We start from the raw sequence: 14,262 nt of genomic DNA, 5'->3' as shown, positions 1-14,262 counted from the left end.
CAGCTGGCCACACCCCAGGATGGAGGAGTCCACAGGCTCAGAGGGAATCCTGGAGAATTATCAGACCAGACGGACTTTAGGAGATGAGATGGCCTTTGGAGGGGCACAGAGCACATGAGCCAACACCCCCAAAGTTTCAGCTGGTTTTAATACTGTCAGAGACACCCCAGAGTGGGGCCATCACTGCCATCCCACTCGGGTTCCCTCAGCCCTTGCCAAAGCGAACCCACTGCCAGCCCAGCCCCACGGCTGCTTCACATCCCAGCAGGCAGGGGAAGCATCACTGCCAGCCCAGGACAGCCTGCCTGTGCTCCCACCCGGGACTCACTCATCTCCTACTGCTAATCCCAAGGGCTCCAGCATTGCAAGAGGCTCCCCTCCACCCCATGTAAATGGAAAAAATCAGGCTGCAAAAAGGGTGATGGCATGGCTCTCTGCCCACTGCATTCAAGTGGTTTAACTACCACCTTTCCCATCTTTTCTCCACATCCTTGTGGCTACAAACCGACTCTCCCCACTATCAGATCATAGTCCCCCTGGTCACCACTGGGCTCTGAGGACAAGGGACACCCAAGCACCCCAAATTGCAGTAAGCTAGAGATGATGGCAAGGTTGAGACTTGGGAGGCTGCTGGAGCTGGCATCCCAGGAAGGGGAATGGGCAGTGCCTGCCAAAATGCTCGCTGTGATGCCTGCCAGAGTGCTCAGCAGGTAGAGCCACCACCAGTGGGGATCTGTGCCTCTTGACAGGAGCCATCTCATCACTCCACTCACACTATGTGGTGCTGACATCGCAGGCAAGGAGACTCAGGGCCTGGCAAAACGGGCAGGGGACAACAGCTGAGTTTTTTCAGAGGATTTTCACAGCCCCTGCTTGCAGACAAGCAGGGAGCAGGAGGGACATAGGAGGCTGCAAGCCAGGGGAGCCTGCCCTAAGACCCTGAAAACTGCTCCAAGACACAGTTCAGGCAAAGGACTGCCACTGGCTGCAGCCTCTCTGCTGGAAGCAGAAGCAAGGAGAAAATTTGTCCCCAGGCTTAGCAGAGAAGATAAAGCCAAGCCCTGGTTGCAGGACAGAGTCCCCCAGCAAGGCCTCATTTGCAGGATGGTGTCCCCAAGAAAGCTGCAGGAGGGAGTCTCAGCCCTGGTTGGAACAGCAAGAGGGCAGGAGCCGTCCCCACATCCCACTGTGAGGGCCCCGTAAAACACAGTGCTGCAGCCCCAGCACTCAGGGCAGGGGAGCCCTCTCGGCCCTCCTGAGTGTGGGGACATGGAGAGGGGGTGTGAGGGCAGAGCAGGAGCGGGCAGGGCAGGCAGGGAGCAGGCTGGGCAGCGGGGAAGAGCAGCCCCGTCCTTCTTGCGGCGCCTACTCATCGCAGCCCAGCAGCTCCACGCGCAGGGTGATGCGGTTGTTCCAGGACACCGGCAGGATGCGCACGTAGCGGGCGTAGAAGGGCACGTCGAACACGTTCTTCTTGTGTGAGTAGTTGTCACTGTTGCCAAGGAAGATCTGGAGGAGAAAGGTGCGTATCAGTGCTGCCAGGAACCCAGGGCACAGCACTTGGTGTGATTCTTGGAGTGTCCTGTGCAGGGCCAGGAGCTGGAATGATCCTTGTGGGTACCTTCCAACTCAGCACATTTTTGTGATTCTGTGACCTAGCCCCACCACTCATCCCTCCCCACCACGGCCTGGGCCCTGGGAAATCGCCTTGTCCTCCCCACACCCACCTTGGTGCTGTTGGTCTGGGCATCCCGGTACAGGGTCCAGGACGTGCCGTTGTCACTGTAGGCCACCTTGTAGGCTGCCACATACTGGATGTGCCCAAAGTCACGGGCTCCTTGTGTGATGATGCCTGTCACCTTCTTCTGGTCCCGGAGGTCAATCTGGCAGAGACAAGGCTCGTCACAGCTCCTTGCAGGAGCAGTGCTCCCACCCTACAGCACCTTTCACAGTCCAGAGGCAGCCAGGAAAAGCTGGCCCTCATGGGTCAAGAATGGAGAAAACACCACTTGACCCCCATGTCAACGCCAGACAAATCATAAAACATGATTGTGAAATATTTGATCCTTCAACACTTGCAGTATTCCTGAAAGCAACCAAAAGTGGGCACAAACTCATCTCACCTCCTTTGCCCACCCCTGCCACCTCTACATTTTTTTCCGGAAACAGTGGGGGAAGGACAGCAAAAAATCTCAACTAAAAAAAAATACAGGATTCACAGAGGAGATGCATTTCCACTGGAAAGTAATTCTGGCTGGGAAAATATGCAGTTCAATGCAATCTGACATTTGAGCTTGAAGTGAGACGGTTTCTATCCTCTTTACTCTGCTACACTGTGTTTACGTTACAGGGTAAACCACTGAAGGAGCTGAAAGCCTCATTAATTTAGCTCTGTTTCCATGCTCATAGAGGGCAGTTCCAGCTACATAATACACATAAATCCTGAGTGTACGTGTAAATCCATAGACACATACACAAACAGGCAGTCTGTGGTGCAACAGCCCAACTCAGCGTGTCATCCCGACCCCGTCATCAGCCAACGTCTCGATAAGGTTTATTTAGAGTTGGAAGGCAGCTGCTTTTAATCATTTCCCAAATAAAAAGCGGGACAAATATCTAAACTGCTTTGTCCTATTATGTCATGGAATCATGTGAAAAGTACAAAAACAGGGGAGGAAAGGAAAACTGAGAAGGAAATTTCAAAACTATTTGTTTCTATTCCAGACTGGGAAGAGAAAAGCAAGCCTGATTTTTTCCTGCAAAGCAGAAAACATGGTGTTCTGGGTAGTCAGAGGGTGTTGGGACGGTCACTCCAGGCTGGGATGGCATTTCCTCAGGGAGTGAGACAGAACTGTGCTGCAGGCTTGATGCACCCTACAAGAAGGTGCAGATACAACATCCCACAGAATACACACATCCCACCTTGTCCCTATGGGCACTGATTCTGACCCAGAGCTCCAGGACTGCTGTTAAAACTGGTGGCTGTGGTCCCATCCTGACCTGCCCCTGTGATCCCAGCTCAAGGAGAGCACTGCCGGATTTTGTGACCAACAACAAGGCTCTGGCCACACCAACCCAGCTGTCCCAGCTACCCTGAAACAGGAGGTGGCTCTAGGCACAGCAGGAGGAGCTGGTGAGGAGACAGGAGGTGACAGAGACCAGAGACCCACCTGCAGCCACTCGGACTGGTCGTTGTTCTGGGCTGTCCAGGCGTTGGTTTTGCCTGTCATGTCCAGGCGAGCGTAATGGGGGTGCCAGGTAAAGGCATCGATGCCCCAGGTCTTGAAGACACTGGAGGCTGTGATCTGCTGGTCGGAGATGAGGCGGGATTTCATGCCCAGAGGCTCCGAGCAACCTGCCGTGTTGAAATACACTGTAACACAACAGTTTACACAGGCAGTGAAAAGGAAAGAGACAACAGCACGGCCGCAAGTAAAAGCCCGCAGACCTGTCAGAAGCCATCCCCACATTCCCATCCCACTACCCAGAGCAGCATCGGGCCAGGCAGGGAAATGCTCAGCAGATGTGCAAGGCTGCCTTTTCCTGGGATTTTTAGCTCCCAGCTATTCCCTGGCTCACAGTGCCTCCTGCTGCAGGGATGAGTGGATGTCCCCACAGCCCAGCCCAGCCCAGCCCTGGAACACAGAAAGCTTTGGCAGGAGGCAGAGAAGGATGTGGAAAGAGCAACGCAAAGATATCCCCTGCCAGAAGCACGGATGGCACCACACCCACGCAGCAGCAGGACAGGACCCAAACCCCCACAACATCCACTCCCACACCGACACTGATCCCACTCAGCTCCCAGGAATGTGCTGCAGGGCAGGAATGCAGGAGGGACAGGGAAAGGGCTCAGGCTGAGGATCCCTTGCATTTCCCAGAGGACTTTGATCCTCCACTGCTTTTCAAGCTCTCTGGCAGGAAAAGCAGCGGGTTCACAGCTCAGACAGAGAGGGGGCACAGTAAAAACTCCCAGCTTGGGAAGGTGTTAGCAGCGTGAGAATGCAGCTCGAGCTGCTTGAGCCGACGGGATTAACGGCTTGTGCTCCCCAAACACACCCCTGCGTATTCCCAGGCATCAGCAGGAGGAAAAACAAGCACTGACAAATCCCTTGTCCTGAGGGACCAGAAGCAGGCCGAGGAGTGATGCCCTGCCCCGTGTCACCCCTGCCCTGCAGCCCCCGGGGAGGGACAGGACCGGCATTTACCGTTCATCTCGCAGCCGATGAGCTCGAAGCGCAGCGTGCAGGCACGGCGGCACATCACGGGGTAGATGCGCAGGAACTGCGCCGTGATGGGGGGGTTGAACATGTTGGTCTGCATGGTGCCATAGTCCGAGTTCCCCTCAAAAACCTGCAACAGTGACCAGGGCTCAGTGCCCCGGCTCTCCCACAGTCTGCTGCATCGAATCCCTTGTACAGCAGACAGAGAGATCTTGGCACTGCCAATGGCAAAAGAGCACAGAGGGGGAAGCTGGGCTGTTTTTGTACCCTGGAACAGTGCAGGGCCTTGAAGGAGCTCCAACACTCGCAACAGAGCTTTGCAACATTCCCTGCTTCATCCTCACCCCCACAGAGCCACACAGGCAGCAACATCCACTCCCACCACCACAGTGCTCCTCAAATCATGACAAGCACAGAGGTGGCTCCCTTCTTCCTTTTTCACATAATAAATAGAATCAAATTGTGTTTCATGCACTTTTTCCATTGCTGCAGAAACAAGAGGAATTTTTCCATTTTTTTTAAAGCAAAGCAGATATTCCCAACCATTCCCCAGATGCTCAGAAAGCCAGCAGGAGACACTTGCCATAAAGAACTGGTAGTGGAGAGTGCTGCAATCTGCAAGTATTCCCACTTTGAGAGACATGCTGTCAGCTGGTGCTTGCTACCGATACAACATTGAGCTACCCAAACTGCTCAGTAGCACTCCCAGACCAAGCCCAGTTCCCACAGTGTGTCAGTGATAAAGATACTATCTGAATGACCTAAATCAGTCAGTGCTGCTTCTTTGGTTATGCTTATTACGGTCAATTAAACAGAGGCAGGGAGTATTGCTTGGCACTGGGACTGCCTGTGCCATCTCACTGCTAGGAGAGTTCCCATCGGTTCCCAATGCAGCTTTGCCCCAGGACAAAAGCACTTTCCCACACACAGCAGGGATGCAGCTTACAGCCACCTCAGCACCCCACAGCACCCCTGGATGGGGGCAGCTGGGACATCCCCTACGCAGAGCACTGCAGCCCACCTTGTCTAGATTCAGTTTCTCATCCTTGAAGAAGGTGAACTCCCGCCCGTCCAGGCTGTAGGCGACTTTGTAGGCGCGGACAAACTCCTGCTGCCCCACGCGGCGCGCGCCCTGCGTGATGATCCCGCTCAGCCGCATCTTCCGCAGCAGGTTCACCTGTGGCAGGGAGGGCAGCACGAGTGAGTGCAGGAGGATGGGGTGCACAGCCCTCACACCCACCAGAACCACCAAGTATGGCTGGGAGAGTGGGCACTGGGACAAGGAAAGGGGCTGCCCAGGGCGGTGGAACTCCCCTGGGGAGGAAGCCTTCCATCCCTCCACCCTTGCATCCCAAGGTGGGCAGAGCAAGGGGGATCATCAACCCACGTCCCACCTTCCTCCAATGCACTTGCCTCCTCTGGGCACATCCTAAGATGCCCGTGGGTGGCAGCTTGATGCAGCAATTTAGCCCTACATTTGCCACCAGCAGCAGTGAAACCCCGTGACAGCAGCACTGCAAGACCAGCCATGGCTGCTGGGGCTGCTCTCTGTGCTGGCATTCCAGTCCTGCTGCAGGTACCTGGATCCAGGGGTTCTTGTCGTAGTTGCTGGAGGTCCAGGCATTGACGATGCCGTGGTTGTTGAGGCGGGCGAGCTCTGGTCCCCAGCGCTGGAGGCCAAGGAAGCCGTAGTAGACAGAGGATGCTGAGAGCTGTGCATCAGAGATGGCTCCTCCTTCCATGCCCAGGAGAACAGCACAGCCTGGGGGCAGAGAGGAGATCAGCATCAAAGAGAGACAGTAACCCAGGAGCAGAACTAGGGGGTCATTGTTTCTTGTCTGGGAACAGAGCAGGAGAGGGAGGCTAGCCCTAGAAGCTGGCTGTCCCCAAGGTGTCCTCTCCTCCTCATCCCTCAGCCAAAACCACATCATTCATCAATCCCCCTCACAGCACAGAGGTCTGGAGGATAAAGGGCCTTCCTGAGGCACTCGAGAGGAGAAAGCACCTTCCTGAGCATGTTCCCTCCATTAGGACCAGACCTGCTGGCATCGAAGGCAGCCACAGCTACCCTCCAGATCCCCTAAACCAGCTGGTGAGATCCCTCCTGGCAATGAGGGACAGACAGTAGGGAACAGGAGGGAAAGGGAATTTTGGTGCCAAAGACTTACGAACGTGGCAGGTCTTCCCCAGGAATGGAGAAGGACACTTGCAGGTGTAGTCACCATCCAGGTCCAGGCAGGTGCCTCCATTTTTGCAAGGTTTGGAGGAGCATTCGTTCTTGTCTAGGAGAGAGAGAGGAAGAGCTCAGGAGACAATCCCAAAACCAATCCCAGAGGGGAGACCCCTCATTCAGTGCAGCAAGAAGAGGGGGAGGCATTCCCTGAACAGGGTCCATGGCAGGGTCTCTGATGACAGCGTGGCACAGGTTAAAGCTCTAACTCAAGGACCCATCTACACCATGTCCCCACTGAGTGCAGCCGTGCAGGACACACAGGACACACAGGACACACAGGACACACAGTCACACCAATGCTGGGAACTTGTGTGGAGCAGGCTGAGCCTTGAGGCACCCCTTGAGTTATGACTTGAGGCACCAAGTCCCTCCAGAGATGCAGAGCAAGGTTCAGACATTAGCTGTCCCCACACCATGGTCCTTCCCTCCGCCCTGCAAGCTCCAAAACCGCCCATGATCCCTGACACAGCCTGGTGCCCCACACAGTCACAGCTGCACACACCCCCAGCTGTCACCCAAGGGGTCCCCAAGCTCTCATGGGACAAGCTTCCCCTGTCCCCCTCCCCGTACTCACTGTTCTGGCAGTGCACCCCATCGTACCCCGCAGGGCACTTGCAGATGTAATCAGTGAAGACGTCACCCCGGTTTGGGACCAGCTGGCACTCACCATTGTTGTGGCAAGGATTGGGGTGGCAGGGCCCTGGGGAAGGGGAAAAACAACTGTAATATAGGCACAGGTGGAAAATAAGAGCATCCAGTGGGCTTCCACTCCCCATAGACATTGCATTCCCCACAGTGCATCCCATCACCATATCACTACTGTGATCTCTGCTCTGTGTGTACATCAGCCATCAGAAGGGCTGAACCCTAAGGCCAGTGGTGCATGGCCAGGACAAGGCACACTAACTCTCAGCAAGGCTCCTGGCTGACATGGAGCACCTGGGAAGGGTCAGCTCCTCACCTTTCTCTGTCTCATTGCAGTCAATCCCAACATAGCCCTCTGGACAGATGCAGAAGAAGGGAGCTTCATTAATCCCAGTCAGGCAGGTACCCCCATTCTGACAGTGGTTCACATCACAGAAGTCACCTGGAAGTAAAGCCAGGTGTCACTGTAAACCATTCCTAAGGCAGGCATCCACCAGAGCTCCATGCACACAAAGGCATCCCAGCCCAACAGCAGGAACTGGTCTGCTGCAAATCCCACAGGGAAGGGAGCACCTGGCAGGGACAGGCTGCTGGATCTTGCACAGGGCTGCTGGCATTCAAAAGCAATGGTTGAGACTGGGAGTATAACCAGCAGCAAGGACCTGCCCTGTGCTGGCACATTAAAAAAAGAGGTTTAACAGACACTATATGTTAAAGTGAAGACAGGGGAAACCCAGGTTTTGGTGCTTTAAATGTTTTTGACGCTTAGCTGGGAAATGTGAGTGACCAGGCTGGGGCTCACTCAGGCACAAGAAAGACAGGATGATTGCAGGGAATGGGGTGCTGTTGCTGGGTTTTGCTAATACAGGTTTGTACTTGTAAAAGCACAAAAAAACCCCAAAACATTATAGGGGGAGCTCGCACGCCTCAGTTCCCAGATGCTGGAGTCTTGCAGGAAGGAAGCACAAGGTCCATCTCTGCAGGATGCCTGCCAGACCTCCATCACATGCCAAGCAGCTCCCACAAGGCAGCCCTGGCCCAAGGCAGGTTCCCCCAGGGAGCTGGTGGGGTTGCACCATCTTCCCTGCCTGTTCATCCATCTCCAGCATCTGCCAAGTGTAGGGTTTATGTGGCAAGGTGGTGGTGGCAGGGGGCTGCAAAGGTGGCTCAGCAAGAAGACAACAGGAGCTGCTCCCATGCTGGAGACAGCCAGTCCCAGCCAATGCCAAAACAGACCCTCTGCTGCTCAAAGCTGGTGCCTATCACCAGCATTAGGGTTGCTTCTGTGATAATATATGCAAGATAAAGTAAAAAACACTGTGCAGCAGCTGTAGAAGAGAAGTGAGAAAAATGTGAGAGAAACAGCCCTGCAGACACCCCCAGCAGGGAATAAGGAGGGAAAGGAAGTGATCCAGGTGCATGAGCAGGGATTCTACTGCAGCCCATGAAGAAGACCTGTCTCCCTGAAGCTGTGGAGGACCACAGGGGAGCAGATATCCACACTGCAGCCCACAGACAACCCCAGGCTGGAGCAGTCTCTTCGTCATGGACTGTATCTCATGGAAAGGACCCACACCAGATCAGCTCATGAATAACTGCAGCCCATGGGAAGGACCCATTCTGCATCTTTTCCTTCTTTTCTCCACCCTATCCTGTTGAGGAGGGAAGTGAATTATGTCAACCCACTGCACCCTCCAACCTTCTACGCCCCATTGCAGGGCTGAATCAAATTGCAAGAGCTGGGCTGAAATTCCTCCCACCCTCAATTTATTCTGCCTATAAGCTGCAAGGCAGCAACATTCCATAAACCTAGACCAGATTTCCACAGAACTGTGGAAAACAGAGCTCTGCATTACAAAACTCATCAAACAGGACAGCACATCCCTTGATGCCAGGTATTTCTCTGCCATGCTGCAGAAGTCAGAACAAGTGCTGAACCCAGGTGGAGACCTAGGAATAAACCTTCACTACCTGCATGACCTGGAGAAGGTGGAAGTTGATGAGCTGTGGGCTCACTGCCCAGACCCACACCAAACAACACAGTTATCATTTGCGTAAGCTACTACTCAGTGAGCTCCTACTCATTAGTCCTTTAATAGCAGCACTCCTTCGAGTTAATCCTACTCTTCCTGACACTCCACATGTGTAGGGTACACACTGGTGGCAGGCAGGCCAGCATCAGGTTGAGGCTCCCATGAGGATGCTGTAGCTCCCTTAGCCCAGCCTCAGGAGGCAGAAAACTTGGGCACCAGTTCAAGTCACTGCCTGTGCTGCCCAGCCTGTTCTGCATGACCTCATGCTCCATCAATGCACTGCCATGAGCTACAGCACGGGAGGAGAGGGCTCCGGCTGATATGGGAGGATGCCTTTGCCCTACAGCCCTCCATCCCTCCACAGCTCTTGTGCACATCCACCCTATCCCAAGGATCTCCCAGCAGCCAGTCAAGGCTGCACAGAATGAGCTACTTCTGGTCAACAGTGGGAGATGGCTGCTTCCCCAGGCACAGAGTGTCAAGGAACGGGTGCTCCCCAGCATCAGTGCTGCCTCCTGCACAGCAGGAGTCTGGGGTGTGACATGGCAGCAAAGCAGCAAGGTCTCCTCCCAGGGCAGGAGGGGTCCAAGTTTTATACTTTAGTTATTGCAAGTAACTGGACTCCCTTTTATCCCCTCCCAGGAACAATCCCTTACATGGTGGGTGTCAGTAGCCAGCCCCCTGCCTAGCAGTGAGGCACACAGGTCACTTTTTCCACTGTAGCAAGTAGTTTTGGATGCTCTTGTTTCTGGGCTGTTCCAGGCCTGGTTTCAGAGCTGCTCAGCATCTCCATCCTCCACACACACATTTTTCTCCAGTCAGGGACAGAGCTGTCACAGGCTGAACACTCAGGAACCAAGGCAACAAAGATCAACCACCGCTTTTGGAAATGTTTGCTTATATGAGCCCACAGGCTGGCTGGAAGGCAAAAATAACATCCTGCAAATACTGGGACAGCTCATCCCAGTGGGGCTGGGGGAAGTCAGGTCTCGGGAGGGCAAAAAGGGCACCTCAGACACCCAGGGAGAGCGAATATAAACAGGGCCTTTCTCACCCCTTCCTACTGCCCTTTGTCCCCTGACCTGCAGCCTGCATTTAGGCTTTGCTCCCCTTTTCCCTGGTCTTGTCCATCCCTTTTGGAGCCAAGCGCCCCAGGCATGACCCACGGGATTATGACGGAGCTGCAGCTCCCCGGGGTTGTCCTGGCCAGGCCAGCTGGGGCGCAGTACCAGGCGGTCCCAGGGACGCTGTTTACATTTGGAGCACGGTTATCTGAGCCTGAAAGCACAGGACAGCCCGGCTGAGAGACTCGGGAGAAGGGCCGGGGCCGTGGACACGAGACCCTCGGCTCCCGCAGCAGCAGCCCTGGGGCTCGCACGGCGTGCCTGCAACCCGCACCGCAGCGGGGACCACTCACCCTGCACCCCAGATCCTCCCGCTACACGTCCCGGATCCCTGGCATCTCGGGTTCCCCTGCATCCCGGACAGCCCCTGCACCCCGGATCCCTCGCACTGCACATCCTCAGCATTCCGAGCTCCCCCGTATCGTGGATCTCCTGAAATTCACCCTCTCCTGCGCCGCGGATCCCCTGCACACCAGGCAACCCTGCACTCCAGATTCCCTGCACTCCGGCTGCCCTGTGCCTCGGACTGCCCTGCACCCCGGAATCCCTGCATTCCGGACAGCCCTGCACTCCAAATCCCCACCACTCCGGATCCACAGCATTCCAGCCTCCCTGGCACCCAGGTTTCCCTGCACCCCGGATCCCCTGAACTCTGGATCCCCGGCATCCCCGATCTCCGGAATCCCGGCTCCCCGGCACTCCTGGTCCCCAGCTCCCCGGCACTCACCGGACACTACCACCAGCAGCAACAACGCCACCGGCACGGCGAGCAGCACCCGAAACCTCACCGCCCTCATGTTGCGTGCCGAGCCGCGCCGAGCCGCGCCGTGCGCTCCCCCGGAGCGGCTCCGCTGCGCTGCGCTGGGCTCGGGTCTGCTGGGCTCGGCTCCGCCGGGCTCAGCTCGCCTCAGCTCTGCTCAGCTCGGCTCTGCTGGGCTCCGCCGGGGCTCGGGGCGGGCAGTGACTCAGCCCGGCCCGGCCCGGCGCGGCCCCACGTGCTCCGCCGCCCGCCCCCGGGGCGGGACCGGCCCCGCCGGCGGGACGCGGCCCGGCCGAGGCTGCGCGCCCCCGGGGGCGGGCAGCACCGGGGGTACGGCACCAGGGCGGCAGAGGTGGCTCTGCGAGTGGGGGTCACCGCGGCCGCGCTGATGCTGTGTCCCTGACAGGCACCGCGGGCTCACCCCACGCCACATCTCGGCCCTCGGGTGGGACTTGCTGAGCCTGGCAGTTCCCGTGGCTCCTGGCCCTGGCTGGCAGGCAGAGGGTGCAGAGTTGGACGGGAATGTGCTGGGGGCTGCCAGCACTTGGCAAAGGAAGAGCTGTTTTGCAGCACAAACCCCACTTTTCTCTCCCTGGGTGGGATGAAAGCTGGAGAGGGCTTCCCCTCCGATGGACAGTGAACACAAGCGCCCTGTGCCTCCTTGTCATCCAGCATGCCAGTGGCATGGGGTTTTCCCAAGTTCCTCCTAACTAGCATCACAGAAAACAGCTCGCAGCCAGGTCCGGCGAGTATGTGAAAGGGATTGGGAGTGACATAACAGCTTTCTGCCCAAAGCACTGCACCACAGCTCCACTGGTCTGGCCAAAAACCAGCTCCCTTTTCAGCTGTGCCCGGCCACCAAGAGCTAGAAAAGCCCAGCCATACTCTTGAGAGGAACTGGTGCCCTGTGGGGAGCTCTGCCCTGGAAGGCAGAAACATATTTAGCCCTGGAAGGCTAAAGCATATTCAGGCTAAATCCATATTCAGCAGAAAATTCTTTGGAAAAGAGCACTGCACGGCACAGGAATGCTGGACCATTTGACCCTGTAATGGAAATCCACTCCAAACCCTCCTCCTCCTAAACATGAAGCTGATTTTATCTCTTCTTGCAAAACCCTTCATTTCAGCACTAACTATCCCACCTCAGACACTTGGGCTGGTCATATTTATGTGTTGACTTTGCCTGAGTGTTGCTACATTTCTGCCTTTGGCAATGCAGCCACGCAGCCATCCATGAACTGGGCAGTCCAGCTGCATGCCATGCACTTTGACCAGTCTTCTGTCCTCCACTCCAGTGTCCAGCAAAACCTTTTGTCAGATGCAGTCAACCCATGAGAGCACCCAGAGTAGGAGCAGCACCCCAGGGAGAAACCCCTGGGGTAGGTCCAGCTGCGCTGGTGACTTCTCAGGGCACCAGAGAATGAGAAACACATGAAGCTGGACACGTATCCCCACCCACACCCACCACCCTCACTGCTGGTGTTTCTCTAAATTAGTAACAACACAAAGAAAACTCCAGGTAAAGTTTAACTCCAGTGTAGGGAGAAACAACAGCTGGAAAGAAGGGAGCACACAAGACACAGTACTTGCTTTCGAATAACCCTTTAACCTCAGGGTAATTACTGCTGTGGTGTTCCGAGGAAAACAAGGTCAGGAGGAGGAGAGCACGGGGCAAGATTCCCAGGGCTGTGCACAAGCAACTAGGACAAGGGTGTTTGTTCGGCCTTTTGAGGGGCTACTGCCTGGATTAGTCTTGGAGAGAATGCAAGACCCAGAGGGAGCTGCAGAAAAAGCATCAGCCTCTCTAAAAACAGAAAGCAAAATGTTTTCTTTCTGTCCCCAGAGGCATGAATGCCAATGTCCTAGGAACGTGCATGGGAAAGGATATTAAAAAGCGAGTTGTGGAGGCCAGATGGAGCAATGCTCTCCACAGGGACAGTGCGTCTTGCAAGTACCACTGGCTCTGTGAATGGAGACCTGTGATGGAAAGGGGCATCTCATGGGAAACTACACTTGGGAAGGGTCTCTGCTGTCCCAGCAGGCAGAGGGAGGCTCTGGACAAGGGCAGCAGAGAAGAAGGAGTAACAAACTGTCAAGGACAGGAAAGAAATGAGGAGCAGAGACAGCTCCCACAGGCAAACACCACACCCGGGCTCCTACAGCCGCCAAGTTTTTGCAAGGGATGGCTCTACTTGAAAGAGTTGGGTAGGTCGAAGGTCAGGCATAATTTCACTCCCTTCTGCAGGGACTACTTAGGCCTTGCTATTGCAGTATTTACCACTGGGTTTGGTTTCTTCTGCACGGACATCTGCCAGATTCTGCTGTGCGTAACCCTTTCCAAGCTGCGCTGATAGCAGATAGCCTGGTTCCCGTAGCTGGGTGATAAAGAGGAAAATAGGTGAAGATGGGGGCCATGTAATTCTCTTTGCAATCTTATTTATTTTGCAGATTATACAAAGGTGTTTTCCTGTGAACGAGAGAGGTGAACAATACACAATACACAATATGCCCAAGCATAAAACGCCCATCTGCCATAAAACTGACCAGGGTGCGTCTCACGGCTGATGAATGTGCAGTGACAGCTTTGATATCAGCACAGCTTCATGTTCCTTCCCTCCACTCCTTCTCAGAAACTCACAGGACCTCTCCCCACCACAATCAGGTAGCAAAGATGCCCCTCCACCCCCAGCAAAATCCTGCTCAGCCCTTGAATAGATCTTTTTTTTTCAGGCAGCAGCCTCTATTGTTTCAACTATCTGTTCTGTAAAGGAGTTCACTGGATTAGGTCTGTCTCAATAGTCAGCTGTTACATCCCAAAGGGATTTCCCACCCAAAGCACTCCCACAACACTCCTTGCAACATTGTTTTTCTGTCTCACCCCAATTCTGAGAGCCCCCCAAAAATCCCTGACAGAAGTAGCCCACTTCCTTCACAGGCACAACCATTTTTTAGAGTTCAAAGTTGTGGTTCAGGCCACAGCACAGGTCCTGGGAAAGTTTTCTGCTGCGCGGGATCAAGCCTCCCACCCTGCCACACGTGTTAGCCACTCCGAGCAGGAAGGAGAAACGATCTGCAGCACCATAGCAGTGGATCAAGCCCCAGTCTGCTCTTAATCCCTCTAACAGGATAACCAAGGGCTTGTGCCAGCATTTCTAACCTCCTGCAGCCCCAGCCAGCGTCACTGCCCGCTGGCCTACCAGCACATGGCTTCCAGCGGCTGCCGAAGACATCCACTGGCTGGGACAAT

General features: G+C 55.3%; 1 protein-coding gene across 4 annotated transcripts; it reads right to left on the bottom strand.

Annotated features, from left to right (window-relative positions):
- Window positions 1-130: 130 nt before the first annotated feature.
- On the bottom strand, window positions 131-11,265 carry MFGE8 (milk fat globule EGF and factor V/VIII domain containing). Of its 4 annotated transcripts, none has more exons than XM_056500266.1 (10): window positions 10,983-11,265; window positions 7,415-7,540; window positions 7,028-7,153; window positions 6,389-6,502; window positions 5,801-5,982; window positions 5,242-5,397; window positions 4,206-4,350; window positions 3,171-3,355; window positions 1,728-1,883; window positions 131-1,509 (listed from the first exon to the last, which is right to left on the bottom strand). In XM_056500266.1, exons 1-10 carry the CDS (start codon window positions 11,050-11,052, stop codon window positions 1,366-1,368), a joined length of 1,404 nt encoding a protein of 467 aa, XP_056356241.1. In that variant the 5' UTR covers window positions 11,053-11,265; the 3' UTR covers window positions 131-1,365. The 4 variants fall into 4 exon arrangements, with proteins under 4 accessions (XP_056356241.1, XP_056356240.1, XP_056356244.1 ...); XM_056500265.1 differs by having other exon boundaries at window positions 3,171-3,373; window positions 10,983-11,259; XM_056500269.1 differs by lacking the exon at window positions 7,415-7,540 and having other exon boundaries at window positions 10,983-11,237.
- Between the last annotated feature and the right edge of the window lie 2,997 nt (window positions 11,266-14,262).

The sequence above is a fragment of the Oenanthe melanoleuca genome, chromosome 10 (assembly GCF_029582105.1).
Source record: "Oenanthe melanoleuca isolate GR-GAL-2019-014 chromosome 10, OMel1.0, whole genome shotgun sequence".
Classification (NCBI taxonomy): Eukaryota; Metazoa; Chordata; class Aves; order Passeriformes; family Muscicapidae; genus Oenanthe; species Oenanthe melanoleuca.
The sequence above is the reverse complement of the archived record's forward strand: the minus strand, read 5'-3'. Positions and strand labels throughout refer to the sequence as shown.

Excerpts from the sequence above, each read along its gene's own strand:
- MFGE8 (XM_056500265.1), bottom strand. The coding sequence starts at position 11,052 with ATGAGGGCGGTGAGGTTTCGGGTGCTGCTCGCCGTGCCGGTGGCGTTG. Across the intron at positions 5,398-5,800 it reads ACAAGAACCCCTGGATCCAG|GTGAACCTGCTGCGGAAGAT; the intron begins GTACCTGCAGCA and ends TCCCTGCCACAG. Across the intron at positions 3,374-4,205 it reads CATCGGCTGCGAGATGAACG|TGTATTTCAACACGGCAGGT; the intron begins GTAAATGCCGGT and ends GTTGTGTTACAG.